The 17,914-nt window shown below is 39.2% G+C and overlaps 1 protein-coding gene across 5 annotated transcripts in view; it reads right to left on the reverse strand.

Annotated features, from left to right (window-relative positions):
- LOC148108305 (glutamate carboxypeptidase 2-like) overlaps positions 1-17,914 on the reverse strand; it is a 121,313-nt gene that overhangs the window by 54,783 nt on the left and 48,616 nt on the right. For all 5 annotated transcript variants that reach the window (XM_087870998.1, XM_087870999.1, XM_087871002.1 and 2 more), the window contains exons 8-11: positions 16,336-16,434; positions 15,730-15,815; positions 13,578-13,697; positions 11,344-11,426 (exon numbers count right to left, since the gene is read on the reverse strand). In XM_087870998.1, the coding sequence (XP_087727124.1) occupies positions 11,344-11,426; positions 13,578-13,697; positions 15,730-15,815; positions 16,336-16,434 (388 nt within the window). The remainder of the gene's footprint in view (positions 1-11,343; positions 11,427-13,577; positions 13,698-15,729; positions 15,816-16,335; positions 16,435-17,914) is intronic.

Consider the following 17,914-nt stretch of genomic DNA (forward strand, 5'->3'; position numbering starts at 1 on the left):
GTACTCTTAATCCCCTTCACCTATTTTACCCATTACCCCACCCACCTTCCCTCTGGTAACCATCAGTTTGTTCTCTATACTTAAGAGCCTGTTTCTTGGTTTGTCTCTTTCCCTCCCCCACCCATTCATTGTTTCTTAAATTCAACATATGGTATTTGTCTTTCTCTGAGCTATTTTGCTTAGCATTATATTCTCTAGGTCCACCCATGTTATTGCAAATGACAAGATTTCATTCTTTTTATGGCTGAATAATATTCCTTTATAGATAGATAGATAGATATAGATATAGATATCTTCTTTATCAATTCATCTATTGATGGACACGGGCTGCTTCCATAACTTAGTTATTGTAAATAATTATTGTAAATAATGCAGCTATAAACATAGGGGTGCATATACCTTTTTGAATTATTGTTTTTCATATTATTTGAGTAATTACTCAGTAATGGAATTACTGGATCATATAGTAATTCTATTTTTAGTTTTTTGAGGAACTTCCATACTGGTTTCCACAGTGGCTGCACCAGTTTGCATTCCCCCCAACAGTGCACAAGGTTCCTTTTTCTCCACATCTAACCAACACTTTTGTTTTTGATTTCAGACATTCTGGCAGGTGTGAGGTGATACCTCATTGTGGTTCTGATTTCCATTTCCCTGATGATGAGTGATGTTGAGCATTTTTTTCATGTGTCCACTGGTCATCTGTATATCTTCTTGGGGAAACATCTGTTCATGTTTTCTGCTCACTTTTTAATTGGATTGTTTTTTCTGTGTTGAGCTGTTCAGTTCTTTATATATTTTGGATACTAACCCTTTATCAGATAAGTCGTTTGCAAATATCTTCTCCTATTCAGTAGGCTTTCAGTATTGTTCATTGTTTCCTTTGCTGTCCAGGTTTTTATTTTGATATAATCTCAATAGTTTATTTTTGCTTTTGTATCCCCTGCATCAGCAGGCATATCTAGAAAAATGTTGCGATGGCCAACGTCAGAAAAAGTACTGCCTGTACTCTCTTTTAGGATTTTTATGATCTCAGGTCTCATATTCAGGTCCTTAATCCATTTTGAGTTTATTTTTGTTTATGGTATAAGAAAGTGACCCAATTTCATTCTTTTGCATGTAGCTGTCCAGTGTTTCCAATACCATTTGTTGAAGAGACTGTCTTTTCCCCTTTGCATCTTCTTTCCTGCATTGTCAAATTAATTGACCATATGATTGTGGTGTTTATTTCCAGGCACTCTATTCTATTCTATTGATCTATGTGTCTATTTTTGTGCCAATGCCATACTATAACTTTGTAGTATAACTCGAAACCTGGAATAGTGATACCTCCCGTTTTTTCTTTTTAAAGACTGCTTTGGAGGGAGTTAAGATGGCGGAGGAGTAGGGGACCCCTTTTTCAGCTGGTCCCCTGAGTCGAGCTGGATAGGTACCAGACCAGCCTAAATAACCACGGAATCAGCCTGAGATGCAGGAAGATACATCTGGATCTCTACAAATGAACATCTCCAGCGCTGAGTATTGAGGTACGAAGAGGGGAGCCATAAAACTGCGCACAGATATCAGAAGATAAACGGAAGGGGGAGGGAGCCACCGCGTTTGGGTGCCGGGAAGCGGCAGCCACCTGCACGGGGGAGCGGGCGGACTCATGGATGGCACCCGCGAGAGAGCGGACTGAGACCAGTGAGCCGTGAACACGCGCCACCAGGCTTCTCGCGGAACACCGGAATCCCGGTGTGCTCACGGGATCCAGACTGAGACCGGGAGCTCCCGGAGCGTGCGCGGGGCAGCTGGCGGCTGGCAGGCCACCTGCACAGGGGAGCGGGCAGACTCGCGGTTGGCACCCGCGGAACAGCAGACTGAGACCCTGAACCGGGTGCGCGCGCCACCAGGCTTCTCACGGAACTCTGGAATCGCAGTGTGCTCACCTGGCATAGACTGAGACCGGGAGACCCGGGAGTGCGCGGGGCGGCCGGTGGCTGGCGGCGTTAGAAACACAAAGGACAGAGACGCACCGGCCCTGGAAGTGAGGGCAGGGACACCGGGTGTGGGGCGCACATCCTGGGACATTGCAGGGTTGAGCAGCACCAACAGTAACAGAGTTAAAGTGGCCAGAACATCAGTGGAGAACAGGCTGCAATCCCTCTGTCCTGTGACAATGCAGCCTCTGCTGCTCTGACTCTCAGAAGAGGCAGAGCCGACCGCCAGGGAAAGCCACCAGAGAACAAAAGCCTGGAAATACCGGCTCACAGCGTGCCCATCCCCATCCCTCCTCGCGGGGGAAACGGAGACTCTACCCAAACAGGGTTGCCTGAGTATCGGTGCGGCAGGCCCCTCCCCCAGAACACAGAAGGCAGGCTGAAAAATCAAGAAGCCCACAACCCGGGGCGCCTGGGTGGTGCAGTCATTGAGCGCCTGTCTCTGGCTTAATGCGTGATCCCAGCGTTCCAGAAAGGAGTCCCTCATCGGGCTCCTCTGCTGGGAGCCTGCTTCTTCCTCTCCTACTCCAGTGTTTCTGTTCCCGTTCTTGCTGACTGTCTGTCTCGCTCTCTCAGATAAATAAATAAATAAAATCTTTAAAGAAGAAGCCCACATCCCTAAGATCCCTATAAAACAAGGGGCACGGCCTGGGACCCAGTCAATAATTTGGGCTCTGGAAAACCCCACAACCTCTCCTCATCAGAATGACAAGAAGGAGAAGCAACCCCCCCAGCAAAGAAAAGACAGTGAGTCTGTGGCCTCTGTCACAGAAATAATGGATATGGATGTAACCAAATTATCAGAAATGGAATTCAGAGTAACGATGGTCAAAATGATGAGCAGAATTGAAAAAAGTATTAACGAAAAGGTTACTGAGAATATAGAATCCCTAAGGACAGAAATGAGAGCGAATCTGACAGAAATTAAAAATTCTATGAGCCAAATGCAGGCAAAACTAGAGGCTCTGACGGCCAGGGTCACCAAAGCAGAGGAAAGGGTTAGTGAATTGGAGAATGGGTTAATAGAGGAAAAAATGAAAATAGAAGATGCTCTTAAAAAAATCCACTCCCACAAATGTAGGTTACGGGAGATTACTGACTCAATGAAACAATCCAATGTTAGAATCATCGGCATCCCCGTGGGGGTGGAGAAAAACAGAGGTTTAGAAGAGATATTTGAACAAATTATAGCTGAAAACTTCCCTAATCTAGCGAGGGAAACAAACATTCGTGTCCAAGAGGCAGAGAGGACCCTTCCCAAGCTCAACCACGACAAACCTACGCCACGTCACGTCATAGTGCATTTCGCAAATATTAGATCCAAGGATACAGTGTTAAAAGTGGCCAGGGCAAAGAAATTTCTCACGTACCAAGGCAAAGGCATCAGAATTACGTCAGACCTGTCTAGACAGACCTGGAATGAGTGAAAGGGTTGGGGGAGCATATTTAAAGCTCTTTCAGAGGAAAACATGCAGCCAAGGATCCTTTATCCAGCAAGGCTGTCATTCAGAATTGATGGAGAAATAAAGGCATTTCAGATCGCCAGTCACTAACCAATTTCGTAACCACGAAACTAGCTCTACAGGAGATATTACGGGGGGTTCTATAAAGGTAAAAAGGCCCCAAGAGTGATACAGAACAGAAAGTCACAGCCAATAAAAACAAAGACTTTACTGGCAACATGGCATCATTAAAAGCATATCTCTCAGTACTCAGTCTTAATGTGAATGGCTTAAATTCTCCCATAAAGTGCCACAGGGTTGCAGATTGGATAAAAAGAAATGACCCATCCATTTGCTGTCTACAAGAGACTCATTTCGAACCCAAAGATGCATTCAGACTGAGAGTAAGAGGATGGAGTACCATCTTTCACGCAAATGGACCTCAAAAGAAAGCTGGGGTAGCAATTCTCATAGCAGATAAATTGGATTTTAAACTACAGACTATAGTTAGAGACGCAGAAGGGCACTATATTATTCTTAAAGGAAGTATTCAACAAGTGGATATGACAATTATAAATATATATGCCCCCAACAGGGGAGCAGCAAGATACACAAGCCAACTCTTAACCAGAATAAAGAGACATGTAAATAAAGATACATTAACAGTAGGGGACCTCAACACTCCACTATCAGAAATAGACAGAACACCCTGGCATAAACTAAGCAAAGAATCAAAGGCTTTGAATGCCATACTCGACGAGTTGGACCTCATAGATATATATAGAACACTACACCCCAGAACAAAAGAATACTCATTCTATTCTAATGCCCATGGAACATTCTCAAGAATAGACCATGTTCTGGGACACAAAACAGGTCTCGACCGATACCAAAAGATTGAAATTATCCCCTGCATATTCTCAGACCACAACGCTCTGAAATTGGAACTCAACCACAAGGAAAAATTTGGAAGAAACTCAAACACTTGGAGACTAAGAACCATCCTGCTCAGGAATGACTCGATAAACCAGGAAATCAAAAATCAAATTAAACAATTTATGGAGATCAATGAGAATGAAAATACAACAGTCCGAAACCTATGGGATACTGCAAAGGCAGTCCTAAGGGGGAAATACATAGCCATCCAAGCCTCACTCAAAAGAATAGAAAAACCTAAAACGCAGTTTTTATATTCTCACCTCAAGAAGCTGGAACAGCAACAGAGGGACAGGCCTAATCCACACACGAGGAAGCAGTTGACCAAAATTAGAGCTGAAATCAATCAAGCAGAAACCAGAAGTACAGTAGAGCAGATCAACAGGACTAGAAGCTGGTTCTTTGAGAGAATCAATAAAATTGACAGACCTCTGGCAAGATTTATCAAAAAGAAAAGAGAAAGGACCCAGATTATTAAAATTATGAATGAAAAAGGAGAGGTCATGACGAACACCATTGAAATTGGAAGGATTATTAGAATTTTTTATCAACAGCTATATGCCAATAAACTAAGCAATCTGGAAGAGATGGAATCCTTCCTGGAAACCTATAAACTACCAAGATTGAAACAGGAAGAAATTGATTTCTTAAACAGGCCAATTAATTATGAAGAAATTGAGTCAGTGATAAACAACCTTCCAAATAACAAAACTCCAGGCCCAGACTGTTTTCCTGGGGAATTCTACCAAACATTCAAAGAAGAAATAATACCTATTCTCCTAAAGCTATTTCAAAAAATAGAAACAGAAGGAAAGCTACCAAACTCATTCTATGAGGCCAATATTACCTTGATCCCCAAACCAGGCAAAGACCCCATCAAAAAGGAGAATTACAGACCGATTTCCCTAATGAATATGGATGCCAAAATCCTCAACAAGATACTTGCTAATAGAATCCAACAGTTCATTATAGGATTATCCATCACGATCAAGTGGGATTCATACCTGGGATGGAAGCGTGGTTCAATATTCGCAAATCAATCAGCGTGATACATCATATCAACAAGAAAAGACTCAGGAACCATATGATCCTCTCAATCGATGCCGAAAAAGCATTTGACAAAATACAGCATCCTTTCCTGATTAAAACCCTTCAGAGTGCAGGAATAGAGGGTACATTTCTCAATATCATAAAGGCATCTATGAAAAGCCTACTGCAAATATTATTCTCAAAGGGGAAAAGCTGGAAGCCTTTCCCTTAAGATCAGGAACACGACAAGGATGCCCACTCTCGCCACTATTATTCAACATAGTACTAGAAGTCCTTGCAACAGCAATCAGACAACAAAAAAGGGATCAAAGGTATTCAAATTGGCAAAGAAGAAGTCAAAATGTCTCTCGTCGCAGATGACATGATACTCTATATGGAAAACCCAAAAGAAGCCACTCCCAAACTATTAGAAGTTATAGAGCAATTCAGTAACGTGGCAGGATACAAAATAAATGCTCAGAAATCAGTTGCATTTCTGTACACGAATAACGAGACCGAAGAAAGAGAAATTAGGGAATCCATCCCATTTACAATAGCACCAAAAACCATACGTTACTTTGGAATTAACTTAACCAGAGACGTAAAGGACCTATATTTTAGAAACTATAAATCACTCTTGAAAGACATTGAGGAAGACATAAAAAGATGGAAAGATATTCCATGCTCATGGATCGGAAGAATTAACATAGTTAAAATGTCCATGCTACCCAGAGCAATCTACACTTTCAATGCTATCCCGATCAAAATACCGAGGACATTTTTCGAACAACTGGAACAAATAGTCCTTAAATTTGGATGGAAACAGAAAAGGCCCCGAATCTCCAAGGAACTGTTGAAAAGGAAAAACAAAGCTGGGGGCATCACAATGCCGGATTTCGAGCTGTACTACAAAGCTGTGATCACAAAGACAGCATGGTACTGGCACAAAAACAGACACATAGACCAATGGAACAGAATAGAGAGCCCAGAGATGCACCCTCGGCTCTTTGGGCAACGAATATTTGATAAAGCAGGAAAAAACATCTGGTGGGAAAAAGACAGTCTCTTCAATAAATGGTGCTGGGAAAATTGGACAGCTACATGCAAAAGAATGAAACTTGACCACTCTCTCACACCATACACAAAAATAAACTCCAAATGGATGAAAGACCTCGATGTGAGACAGGAATCCATCAAAATTCTAGAAGAGGACATAGGCAGCACCCTCTACGACATCAGCCAAAGCAATCTTTTTCATGATACATCCCCAAAGACAAGAGAAACAAAAGATAAAATGAATTTATGGGACTTCATCAAGATTAAAAGTTTCTGCACAGCCAAGGAAACAGTCAGAAAAACTATGAGGCAGCCCACGGAATGGGAGAATATATTTGCAAATGGCACTACAGATAAAGGACTGGTATCCAAGATCTACAAAGAACTTCTCAAACTCAATACACGAGAAACAAATAAACAAATCAAAAAATGGGCAGAAGATATGAACAGACACTTTTCCAATGAAGACATACAAATGGCTAACAGACACATGAAAAAATGTTCAAAATCATTAGCCATCAAGGAAATTCAAATCAAAACCACACTGAGATACCACCTTACGCCAGTTAGAATGGCAAAAATAGACAAGGCAAGAAACAACAATTGTTGGAGAGGATGTGGAGAAAGGGGATCCCTCCTACATTGTTGGTGGGAATGCAAGTTGGTACAGCCACTCTGGAAAACAGTGTGGAGGTCCCTTAAAAAGTTAAAAATTGAGCTACCCTATGATCCAGCCATTGCACTACTGGGTGTTTACCCCAAAGATACAGACGTAGTAAAGAGAAGGGCCATATGCACCCCAATGTTCATAGCAGCAATGTCCACAATAGCTAAATCGTGGAAGGAGCCGAGATGCCCTTCAACAGATGACTGGATTAAGAAGTTGTGGTCCATATATACAATGGAATATTACTCAGCTATCAGAAAGAACGAGTTCTCAACATTTGCTACAACATGGACGGCACTGGAGGAGATAATGCTACGTGAAATAAGTCAAGCAGAGAAAGACAACTATCATATGATTTCTCTCATCTATGGAACATAAGAACTAGGATGATCAGTAGGGGAAGAAAGGGATAAAGAAAGGGGGGGTAAATAGAAGGGGGAATGAAACATGAGAGACTATGGACTCTGAGAAACAAACTGAGGGCTTCAGAGGGGAGGGGGGTGGGGGAATGGGATAGGCCGGTGATGGGTAGTAAGAAGGGCACGTATTTCATGGTGCAGTGGGTGTTATACACAACTAATGAATCATTGAGCCTTACATCGGAAACCGGGGATGTACTGTATGGTGACTAACATAATAAAATAAAAAATCATTATTAAAAAAATAAATAAATAAAGACTGCTTTGGCCATCTGGGGCCGTTGGAGGTCCCACACAAATTTTAGGATTGTTTGTTTTAGTTCTGTGAAAAATGCTGCTGGTATTTGGAGAGGAATTGCATTAAATCTGTTTATTGCTTTGAGTAGTATGGACATTTTAACAATATTTATTCTCCGAATCCATGAGCATGGAATTTCTTTCCATTTGTTTATGTCATCTTCAATTTCTTTAATCGATGTTTTAAGGTTTTCCAAGTAAAGGTCTTTCACCTCTGTGGTTAAGTTTATTCCTAGGATTTTATTATTTGTGGTACAACTGTAAATGGGATTGCTTTTCCTTAATTTCTCTTTCTGCTTCTTCATTATTAGTGTATAGAAATGCAATAGATTTCTGCCTACTGATTTTGTACTCTGCAACTTTACTGAATTCATGTATAAGTTCTAGTAGTTTTTTGGTGGAATTTAGGGTTTCCTATAGTATCATGTCACCTGCAAATAGTGAAAGTTTTTCTTCCTTCTTACCAATGTATATGCCTTTTATTCCTTTCTCTTGTCTGATTTCTGTGTCTAGGACTTCTGGTTCTATGTTGAATAAAAGTGGTGAAAGTGGACATCCTTGCCTTGTTCCTGACCTTAGGAAAAAAGCTCTCAGTTTTTCACTACTGAGCATGATGTCAGCTGTGGGGTTTCATATATGGCCTTTATTATGTTGAGGTATGTTCCCTCTAAACTACTTTGTTGAGGGTTTTCATCATGAATGGATGTAGTACTTTGTCAAAAGGTTTTTCTACATCTATTGAAATGATTATATGGTTTTTATCCTTTCTCTCGCTAATGTGGTGGATCACATTGGTTGACTTGCAAATATTGAACCACCCAGGATTAAATACCATTTAATTGTGGCGAATGACTTTTTTTAAATGTATTGTTGGATTCAGTTAGCTAATACTTTGTTGAGGATTTTTCCATCTATGTTCCTCAGTGGTATTGGCTTGTAGTTCTCTTTTTATGTAGTGTTTTTCTCTGGTTTTGGTATCAGGGTAATGTTGGTCTCATAGAATAAATTTGGAAGCTTTCTTTCCTCTTCTATTTTTTGGGTTAATCTGAAAAGAATAGTTAATAAATCTTTTTAAAATTTTTGGTACAGTTCACTTGTGAAGCCACCTGTTTCTGGACTTTTGTTTGTTGGGAATTTTTTGATTACTGATTCACTTTCATTGCTGATAATTGGTCTATTCAAATTTTTTATTTCTTCCTGATTCAGTTTTGGTAAATTATATGTTTGTTTTTTTTATTATTATTAAGTTCAGTTAGCCACTGTATTATTAGTTTTTGATGTAGTATTCAATGATTCATTAGTTGCGTATAACACCCAGGGCTCATCACAACATGTGCCCTCCTTAATACCCATCACCTTGCTACCCCTTCACCCCGATCCCCTTCCCCTCTGAAACCATGAGAGGCTATGGACCCCAGAAATTTATATGTTTCTAAGAATTTATCCATTCCTTCTAGGTTGTCCAGTTTTGGGGCACATATAATTTTTCATAATATTCTCCTATAATCCGTATTTCTGTGGTGTTGGTTGCTATTTCTTCTCTTTCATTTCTGACTTTGTTTATTTGAGTCTTCTCTTTTTTTTGATGTAGTTTAGCTAAAGGTTTATCAATTTTGTTGATGTTTTCAAAGAACCAGCTCCTGGTTTCATGATCTATTTTTTTTTTGTTTTAGTTTCTATTTCATTTATTTCTGCTCTAATCTTTATAGTGACTTCCTTCTACTGATTTGGGGTTTTGTTTGTTCTTCTTTTTCGAGTTTTTTAGATGTAAGGTTAGGTTGTTTATCTGAGATTTTTCTTGCTTCCTGAAGTAGGCTTGTATTGCTATAAACTTCCTTCTTAGAACAGCTTTTGCTGCATCCAAAAGATTTTGGACCATTGTGTTTTCAATCTCATTTGTTTCCATGTATTTTTCGATTTTCTCTTTCATTTCTTGGTTGACTCATTCATTATTTAGTAGCGTGTTACTTAACCTCTATGTATTTGTGTTCTTTTCAGATTTTTTTTTTTTTTGTGATTGACTTGTAGTTTCACAGTGCTGTGGTCAGAAAAGATGCATGGTATGACTTCAATCTTTTTGAATTTGTTGAGGCTTATTTTGTGACCTAAGATATGATCATTCTGGAGAATGTTCCATGTACACTTGGAAAGAATGTGTATTCTGCTGTTTTAGGATGGAATGTTTTGAATATATCTGTTAGATTCATCTGGTCCAAAGTGTCATTCAAAGCCACTATTTCCTTGTTGATTTTCTGTTTGGATAATCTATCCATTGATGTAAATGGGACGTCAAAGTCCCCTACTATTATTGTATTACTATCAATTAGTTCCTTTATGTTTGTTGTTAACTGCTTTATGTATTTGGATGCTCCCATGTCAGGTGCATAAATATTTAAAATTGTTATATCTTCTTGTTGGATTGTTTCTTTTACGATTATATAGTGTCTTTTTTTGTCTCTTGTTGCAGTCTTTGTTTTAAAGTCTATTTTGTCCAATATAAGTATTGCTACCCCAGATATCTTTTCACAGCCATTTGCATAAATGCTTCTCCATCCCTTCACTTTCAGCCTGCATGTGTCTCTAACTCTAAAATGAGTCTCTTGTAGGTAGTATGTAGATGGGTCTTGCTTTTTTTATCCATTCTGTCCCTTTGTCTTTTGATAGGAATGTTTAGTCCATTTAAATTCAAAGTAATTATTGATAGGGATATACTTATTGCCATTCTGTTGCTCATTTTATGTTTGTTTTTGTAGTTCCTCTCTGTTCCTTTCTTCTTTGGCTCTTTTCTCTCGTGGTTAGTTGGCTTTCTCTAGTGATATACTTAGATTCCTGTCTTTATTTTTTGCATATCCATTACTGGTTTCTGATCTGTGGTTACCATTTGGTTTGTATATAACATCTTCAGTGTAAAGGTAAAATTACTTCTAAAGGGGCCTATCAAATATTCTTCAGTGAGACTTCCTGTCTCATTTTTACCATGACTTAATTCAGAGTCAGTCATATAAGGAACATAAATACCCATCACCTTGCTACCCCCCTCACCCCAATCCCCTTCCCCTCTGAAACCATGAGAGGCTATGGACCCAAGAAAATTATATGTTTCTAAGAATTTATCCATTTCTTCTAGGTTGTCCAGTTTGGGGGCAACTACTGTACAGGCTCAAGGGGGGGATTTAAATGTGGATAGCTTTAGGAGCTAATTTGGAAATGGCGATAGAAATGTGATATCTTATTTTGATGTTTGGTTTCTAGTGAATTACTTATTTACTATCACACTCCCAGAAAATGAAGATAAATCATTTTGACAATTGACATTAAGTGGCTTCAAAAGTTCAAACAAAACAGTTCTTCAATACAAAGAATTGTTATTTTTAAACAAGGATGTGTTATTTCAGATTTTAGAAAAAAGTCTGAATATATCCTCACTGAATTCAATTGTTATTTTTACATTTTTGAGAATTAAGTATTAACTGCTTTGCTATTATGAAAATTTATATTGTAGCAAATTATCAACTAACCTCTGCCCACTCAGTAGAACCAAGAAGACCAAATTCTTCTGCATCCCAGCTTGCAAACAAAATCGTTCTTCTAGGTCTCCATCCTAAAATATATGTGAATACATATAAATGCTGGGAAAATGCATAATATATCCAAAACATTGTAAAACTCCACAGAAAAACAACCCTAAAACTTCATTGGTTGTTTAGGAAAGGTGAACTCTGGTGAGAATTTTGACTTATATAATTTCCTTTCGTGAGATTTTAAAGCTGATTTGTCAATACAAAAGAGCACATTTGCACTAAAAAGGGGGAAAATGTAGACACAGCAAAAATTCTGTGAAGTCATAATATTCTAACTGATATATAATGATTAGATACACACAGGCAGCCATCTGGCTCTGCAGCTGCCGGAGAGAAAGAAGAAAGTGTTAGATGTGGTCTGTGTTCTGAGAGCAGATAGAACTGAGAGAAAATTCCTTACAACTCTTCCACATTCTGGCATCACACAAACAATTGTTCAGTGTCAGCTGGTTGTGTGATTTCACTCCATTCTCTGCCAGAATTTGTCAACAGAAGCTCAGTTAGCAGTACTGATGTCTGTGGCTGCTACAATAATTAAGCATCACTCAACAAGGAGGTGATGTGGCTGGGAGTTATAAACACTGACCTTGGAGTTAAAGAAAGATCTTATTTCAATTCCCAGTTCTTTCACTTACTAGCAGTAGGACTGAGGGGAAGTTACGCAAGCTTTCTCTGTTTCCCTTTCCTCATCTGTACCCCAGGAATAGCAAGGTAAAGATGAAGATATTACTTGATTTGGGGGAAGATTGAATGGAGTCATGTTTACAAATATAGCACTTCATGCATGCTCCAAAAACTTGTCATTATTTCAGTAAATAGCTCATTTGTGCTTCTTAAGAATGTGTATCCCTACAGCTGAGTCCAGTGTTTTATTTTTGTCAAGTTTGTTCATGATATTATTCAAATTTCCTATGAATTGTTATTCCTTATCATTGCATTCTTTTGGCATGCTATCATTGTCACTGTGATGTTTTGTATTCATCATAGGGAATCTTATTGAAAAATCATGGCATTGTTTTACACTGCTATTAAACACTAGCTAATTCATGAGCTATGTAGATTCAAGCCTTCATAATTTTGTGTCTTTAAAATATAAGATGGCTGTGCGGAAAAAAGAATATAGCTCCTCACCATTTTGTTTTAAAGAGAGACGTGGCTTTGTGGACTGGTAGCCAGAAATTCGAGTTGAAACCCTGATTCTCTGACTCTGCCACACACCAGCTACACAACTCACTAGCTATACAACTGGATTCTATAAACCTTGTTTAGCTTATTGGTGATGTGAGAACAGAAATAACTAAACTTCTCCCTGGTTGCTAGGAGTTCAAAACAGAGAACACGTGAAAACACTGGTTCTCTGAGGAAACGAGTACAATGCACACTTAACATATTTTTGCCATTGTTTTTACTGCTGCTAAAAAATCATAGATCACATTTCCAGCCCCGAACCCTCATTTGCAGGGTCAGTACACAGAGCAGATTTTCTGCTCTCAAGGTGTAATATGTTTTAAAAAGTAGCCTTTTGAAATCAATCTTATCTTTGTTTTCATAGGAAGATTCTAAAACAATTAAAGCACTGGTGCTAGGAGAAGAAACCTAAATCTTGAGAGGGCAAACCAAGGCTGGGGGTGTGGGAATGCAAACAGCAAAGATTCGAGAAATCCTATTAGGCAGCGAGACCAGTAGTTTTCTGAGAAAGCTTCCATCTCCTTACTTGGGACACTTGACCTGACGTGTGAGGTTAGAAGGGTGCGAGGACAGTTCTCTGATCAGTACAATTTGGCTTATGACCTGTTTTGGTTTGTCCTCTCCTGTGAAGAAACCCACCTCCACCTTCTTTGTTGTCAAGAGCAACCCTTAACAGCAGAATTCCTTTATTTCAGATTATAATTTTATGAATATCAATAATGTAAACATTCTATAAATAAGCAAAAATAAATAAACAATATAATTAACTAACCCAGATGAGTAATATAGCCACTAGTTATTGAAAGCTGTTCTATGCTAATAGGTATTACTAAGTACTTGATGCTACTAAGATGGTATACTTTGCACACATCCTCTCAGTTGACCCTTCATACAATCCTGTGAGAAGGTGGTAATTTTACCCACTTTAGAGAAGACTACACTGAGATTCAGAGAGGCCGATCTTTTTACTTTGTTTATATTACCTTCTTTTTTCAGTGTTCCAAAACTCCTCACAATTTCATGAACAACAGCTGCTCCGCTCTGAGGGTCAATGCCACCAAACACCCATGAGTCACGGTGACCTCCAAGAATGACATATCTGTCTAGAAAGTATCATTACAAAAGTACTTGTCATACCAGGTCAACAGTGGAGCAAACTGCAAATGACTCAAGAGCACCAAATACAGAGCACTCATGACTCAAAGAAAGATACCAAGGTTCCTGAAGACCTGTGTAAATATACTATTTTTTTCTGATTTTGATGTATGAAGAAAATATGAATGTGATAAGCAAATATATACTTCAATGTATGATAGTAATCATAAGTATAGAAGTAATGATAAGTATAAAAGTATAGAAATTATTCTATGCACCTCCTTTTATAATTCTCTGATACTCCTCTCTTACCTACTTATCAATTTGCTTCCAGTATTTTCAGAGTAAGAGAATGCAGTGGCCACGTAGTAAGTTCTCCACTTCCTATTCCTTCTGCTCAATTTTCAAGGTACAGCTCAGCGATTCTCCCCCTCTGTGACTCTTTCCTAGCTTCCAAATGGGAAGAAACTGCTCCCACAATCCAGCTCCTAGAGCAATCCTATCATATCTGACAAAGCAGTTACCACACTTGAATATATGGCTTCTTATCCATGGCTCATGTCTTCATTTTACCCCTCCATTCCTCATGCCTAATACAGAGCTGGCACAAAACAGGTACTTAGGAAGATTCAATGAATTGTCCATTACATATTATTTAGTACTCACTGAAAGCATACCAATATTCTTTACCCCTGAAAGAAAGCATTGGCTGCTTCTAAGAAAAATATGTGATTTAACTGTATGCCTGTTGGTAACCAATATATAACCATAATTCCTAAGGAACTGAAACATAATGAAGACTATTTATAAAATGTATTAATCTGTAGGTCATCTGAAATTTTGTGGAAATCATGTGTCTATATATCTCACGAACTTCAATGGAAAATAAAATTATGTAAAGGATTCATTAATTCAAAGTTACCTTAATTTTCTTTCTTTTTTTATTTTTTAGAGAGTGAGTGCACATGAGCAGGGTTGAGGGGGTGGGGCAGAGGAAGAGGGAAAGAGAGACTCTTAAGCTGAGCATGGAGCCCGACTCGGGCCTTGATCTCATGACCCTAAGATCAGAACCTGAGCCGAAGTCAAGAGCTGGATGCTTAACTGACTGAGCCACTCAGGCACCCCAAGGTTACCTTAATTTTCTAAGAGTGTTATCTTTTATATAGATGCTTGTAGCTATCATGAAGATATTTCCCCAAGCAAAATACATGGTAAGCAAATCCAGAAAATCCTGAGAAAATACTTCAAAATGACCTCTCCCTGCCCTTCCTCCCTTGATCCTTTAATTGAAGCATGCACAGCTTAACATTAACTAACATTTGGGCCTTGATCTCATGACCCTAAGATCAGAACCTGAGCCGAAGTCAAGAGCTGGATGCTTAACTGACTGAGCCACTCAGGCACCCCAAGGTTACCTTAATTTTCTAAGAGTGTTATCTTTTATATAGATGCTTGTAGCTATCATGAAGATATTTCCCCAAGCAAAATACATGGTAAGCAAATCCAGAAAATCCTGAGAAAATACTTCAAAATGACCTCTCCCTGCCCTTCCTCCCTTGATCCTTTAATTGAAGCATGCACAGCTTAACATTAACTAACATTTGGGCATCTAATCAACCTAACCCCACATTTCCTCTTCTTTACAACATGTATCACAATACAAAATTACCTCATATTTATGTATTCTGTGTTTACGTAAGTTCCATTAGGGCAAAGAATTGCTGTGCTCTGGGGCGCCTGGGTGGCTCAGTCGTTAAGCGTCTGCCTTTGGCTCAGGGCGTGATCCCGGCGTTATGGGATCGAGCCCCACATCAGGCTCCTCCTCTGGGAGCCTGCTTCTTCCTCTCCCACTCCCCCTGCTTGTGTTTCCTCTCTCACTGGCTATCTCTCTCTCTGTGTCAAATAAATAAATAAATAAAATCTTAAAAAAAAAAAAAAGAATTGCTGTGCTCTGTTCACCCTGTGTTCCCAGAGCTCAGAACAGTACCTGGCCCAGAAGAATTGCTCAATTGATATTTGCTGAGCAAATGATTAATTTACCTGGTTCTACTGCTCCTCTGAGAATTCCAATCACATTGTATATTCTTGTCACTTTGTTGTTAGAATGGATGTGCATCTTGACTTTTCTAATGCAAAAATAAAGGACACATTCTGAAAATACTGGTTAAAGCTTTGAGACCCACAATTTTTTAACTCTTACATCATTCTAAAGATTTCTTTTTTTTATTTTAATGTTTTTTTATTATATTATGTTAGTCACCATACAGTACATCCCTGGTTTCTGATGTAAAGTTCGATGATTCATTATTTGCATATAATACCCAATGCACCATGCAGTACGTGCCCTCCTTACTACCCATCACCAGTCTATCCCATTCCCCCACCCCCCTCCCCTCTGAAGCCCTCAGTTTGTTTCTCAGAGTCCATAGTCTCCCATGCTTCATTTCTAAATGTACACATGCAAGGATTCCATTGTCCAGTTGTCTGATACGATTTAAATGTATCCCCCTGTACAACCTGTGGTTTTGTTTCCTGCTGGTACTAGATGTATTTTACTTTTTCTGTTATCCTACGTAATTGTTTTTTTTTTTTTGAAAAAAGGTTTCCTCCCCCCAAAGAGAGTTACAATAGAAATAATCTCTTAACTGTGTAGAAAAGTTTCCAATAAAGCCAGGTCCAACATTGTAGGGCACTTGGAGATTTCCTTTCCAGCTGCTATCTGGCGGTGCTGCCCCACCCATTTTCCTGTTGAACGCAAAAAGTATTAGCTGAAGGAACACTTTGGAGCTAACAGTTAAAATGTCAGTGAGCTTGCTTTCTGGAGTGCCTGCTCATAATGGCTTCTATGAGTCAGGGATATGCCATTTACCCCTTACTATGGCTCTTATGAGGTGGCATCTACTGTTACTCCCACTTCAAAGATGAGAGGCCTGAAGCTTAGAGAGACAGGTAACATGCTTGAGGTCATGCAGCTGGTAAGTGGCACAGCTGCGGGTCAAACATCTGGTAAGAATTTAGACTCTGCGTTCCCAGTTTCTAACAGAAAGCTAGTTTACAAAAAGTGCTTTCCAGGGCACACACTGGGGGAAGAGTTCTGACATCAAACTCTGGGATTTTCTATTTTATTATTTCTCTCACTGATAAATATATCCCCAAATATGCATATGGTCATCTTTTACAAAGTCCTTTCACACACATCTATTAGGGAGTGAAGAAGAGCAAAGGAAAGGATTACACTTCAATTATCAGGCCCTAAAAGCTTCATTCTATTTTTTTTTAATTTAAAAAGGTAGAGGGGCGCCTGGGTGGCTCAGTAGTTTAAGTGCCTCCAGCTCAGGTCATGATCTCAGGGTTCTGGAATTAAGCCCTGCATCAGGCTCCCTGCTTAGCAGGGAGCCTGCTTCTCCCTCTGCCTGTGCTCTCTGTCTGTCAAATAAATTAAAAAATAAAAATCTTTAAAAAAATGTAAAAAGGTAGAAAGATTCAGGCAGATTTGCCAGCACATGCCACTAGCCCTGGTTATTTTTCAGCAGGTGGCTGAGAAAGATAATATGATAATGTGTATGGAATGAAGGGGTTCTTGTGGTTTTACTTCAACATATCTGGAAGGATGATGACTCTTTTAAGAGCACTGATTGACTTATTCTTGATTTAGGCACGGAAACCAAATGTCCCCTTGCTAAACTGGAGCTAACAGAAGAATGTGGTTCAGGGGAAAATTAAGAGCATGGAAAAGATCAATCTATACTTTATGACTTTATCTGTCCTCACAGACCCCCATACACCCTAGGCTTCGCAGCGGAGCACGCTCTGCAGCTCCCTCGTTTGTGCTGTGCCTACACACAGCAGCTGTTCCCTGTCTGCCTCTTCGAGGACATGTGAACAGTTCAACCTGACCTAGAATCTACTGCACACACAATACTAATCGATTAAATTATCTTCTCATAAAAAACTAATTACAAGTAATATTCTGTTTTAAAATGCTCTGAGAGTAAATGCTTACTTTTTTCCCTATCTCACTCAGGAGTTTGGCTAATAAACATAAATTCAAGTAACATACTATAAAATTTGTTTATCTATTTATAATAAAATTTCACACAAAGAGCATCAACTAACGTGAAGAGACACTTTACATGGGTAGAAAGCATAATCAGTCAAAACAGCAGAGCATTAAGTACGCAAAAATGTTGTAGAACATAAGTGAAGAAAGATATACCTATGCTTG

This window comes from Ursus americanus, chromosome 21 (assembly GCF_024610735.1).
Source record: "Ursus americanus isolate L20-20 chromosome 21, mUrsAme1.1.p, whole genome shotgun sequence".
Lineage (NCBI taxonomy): Eukaryota > Metazoa > Chordata > Mammalia > Carnivora > Ursidae > Ursus > Ursus americanus.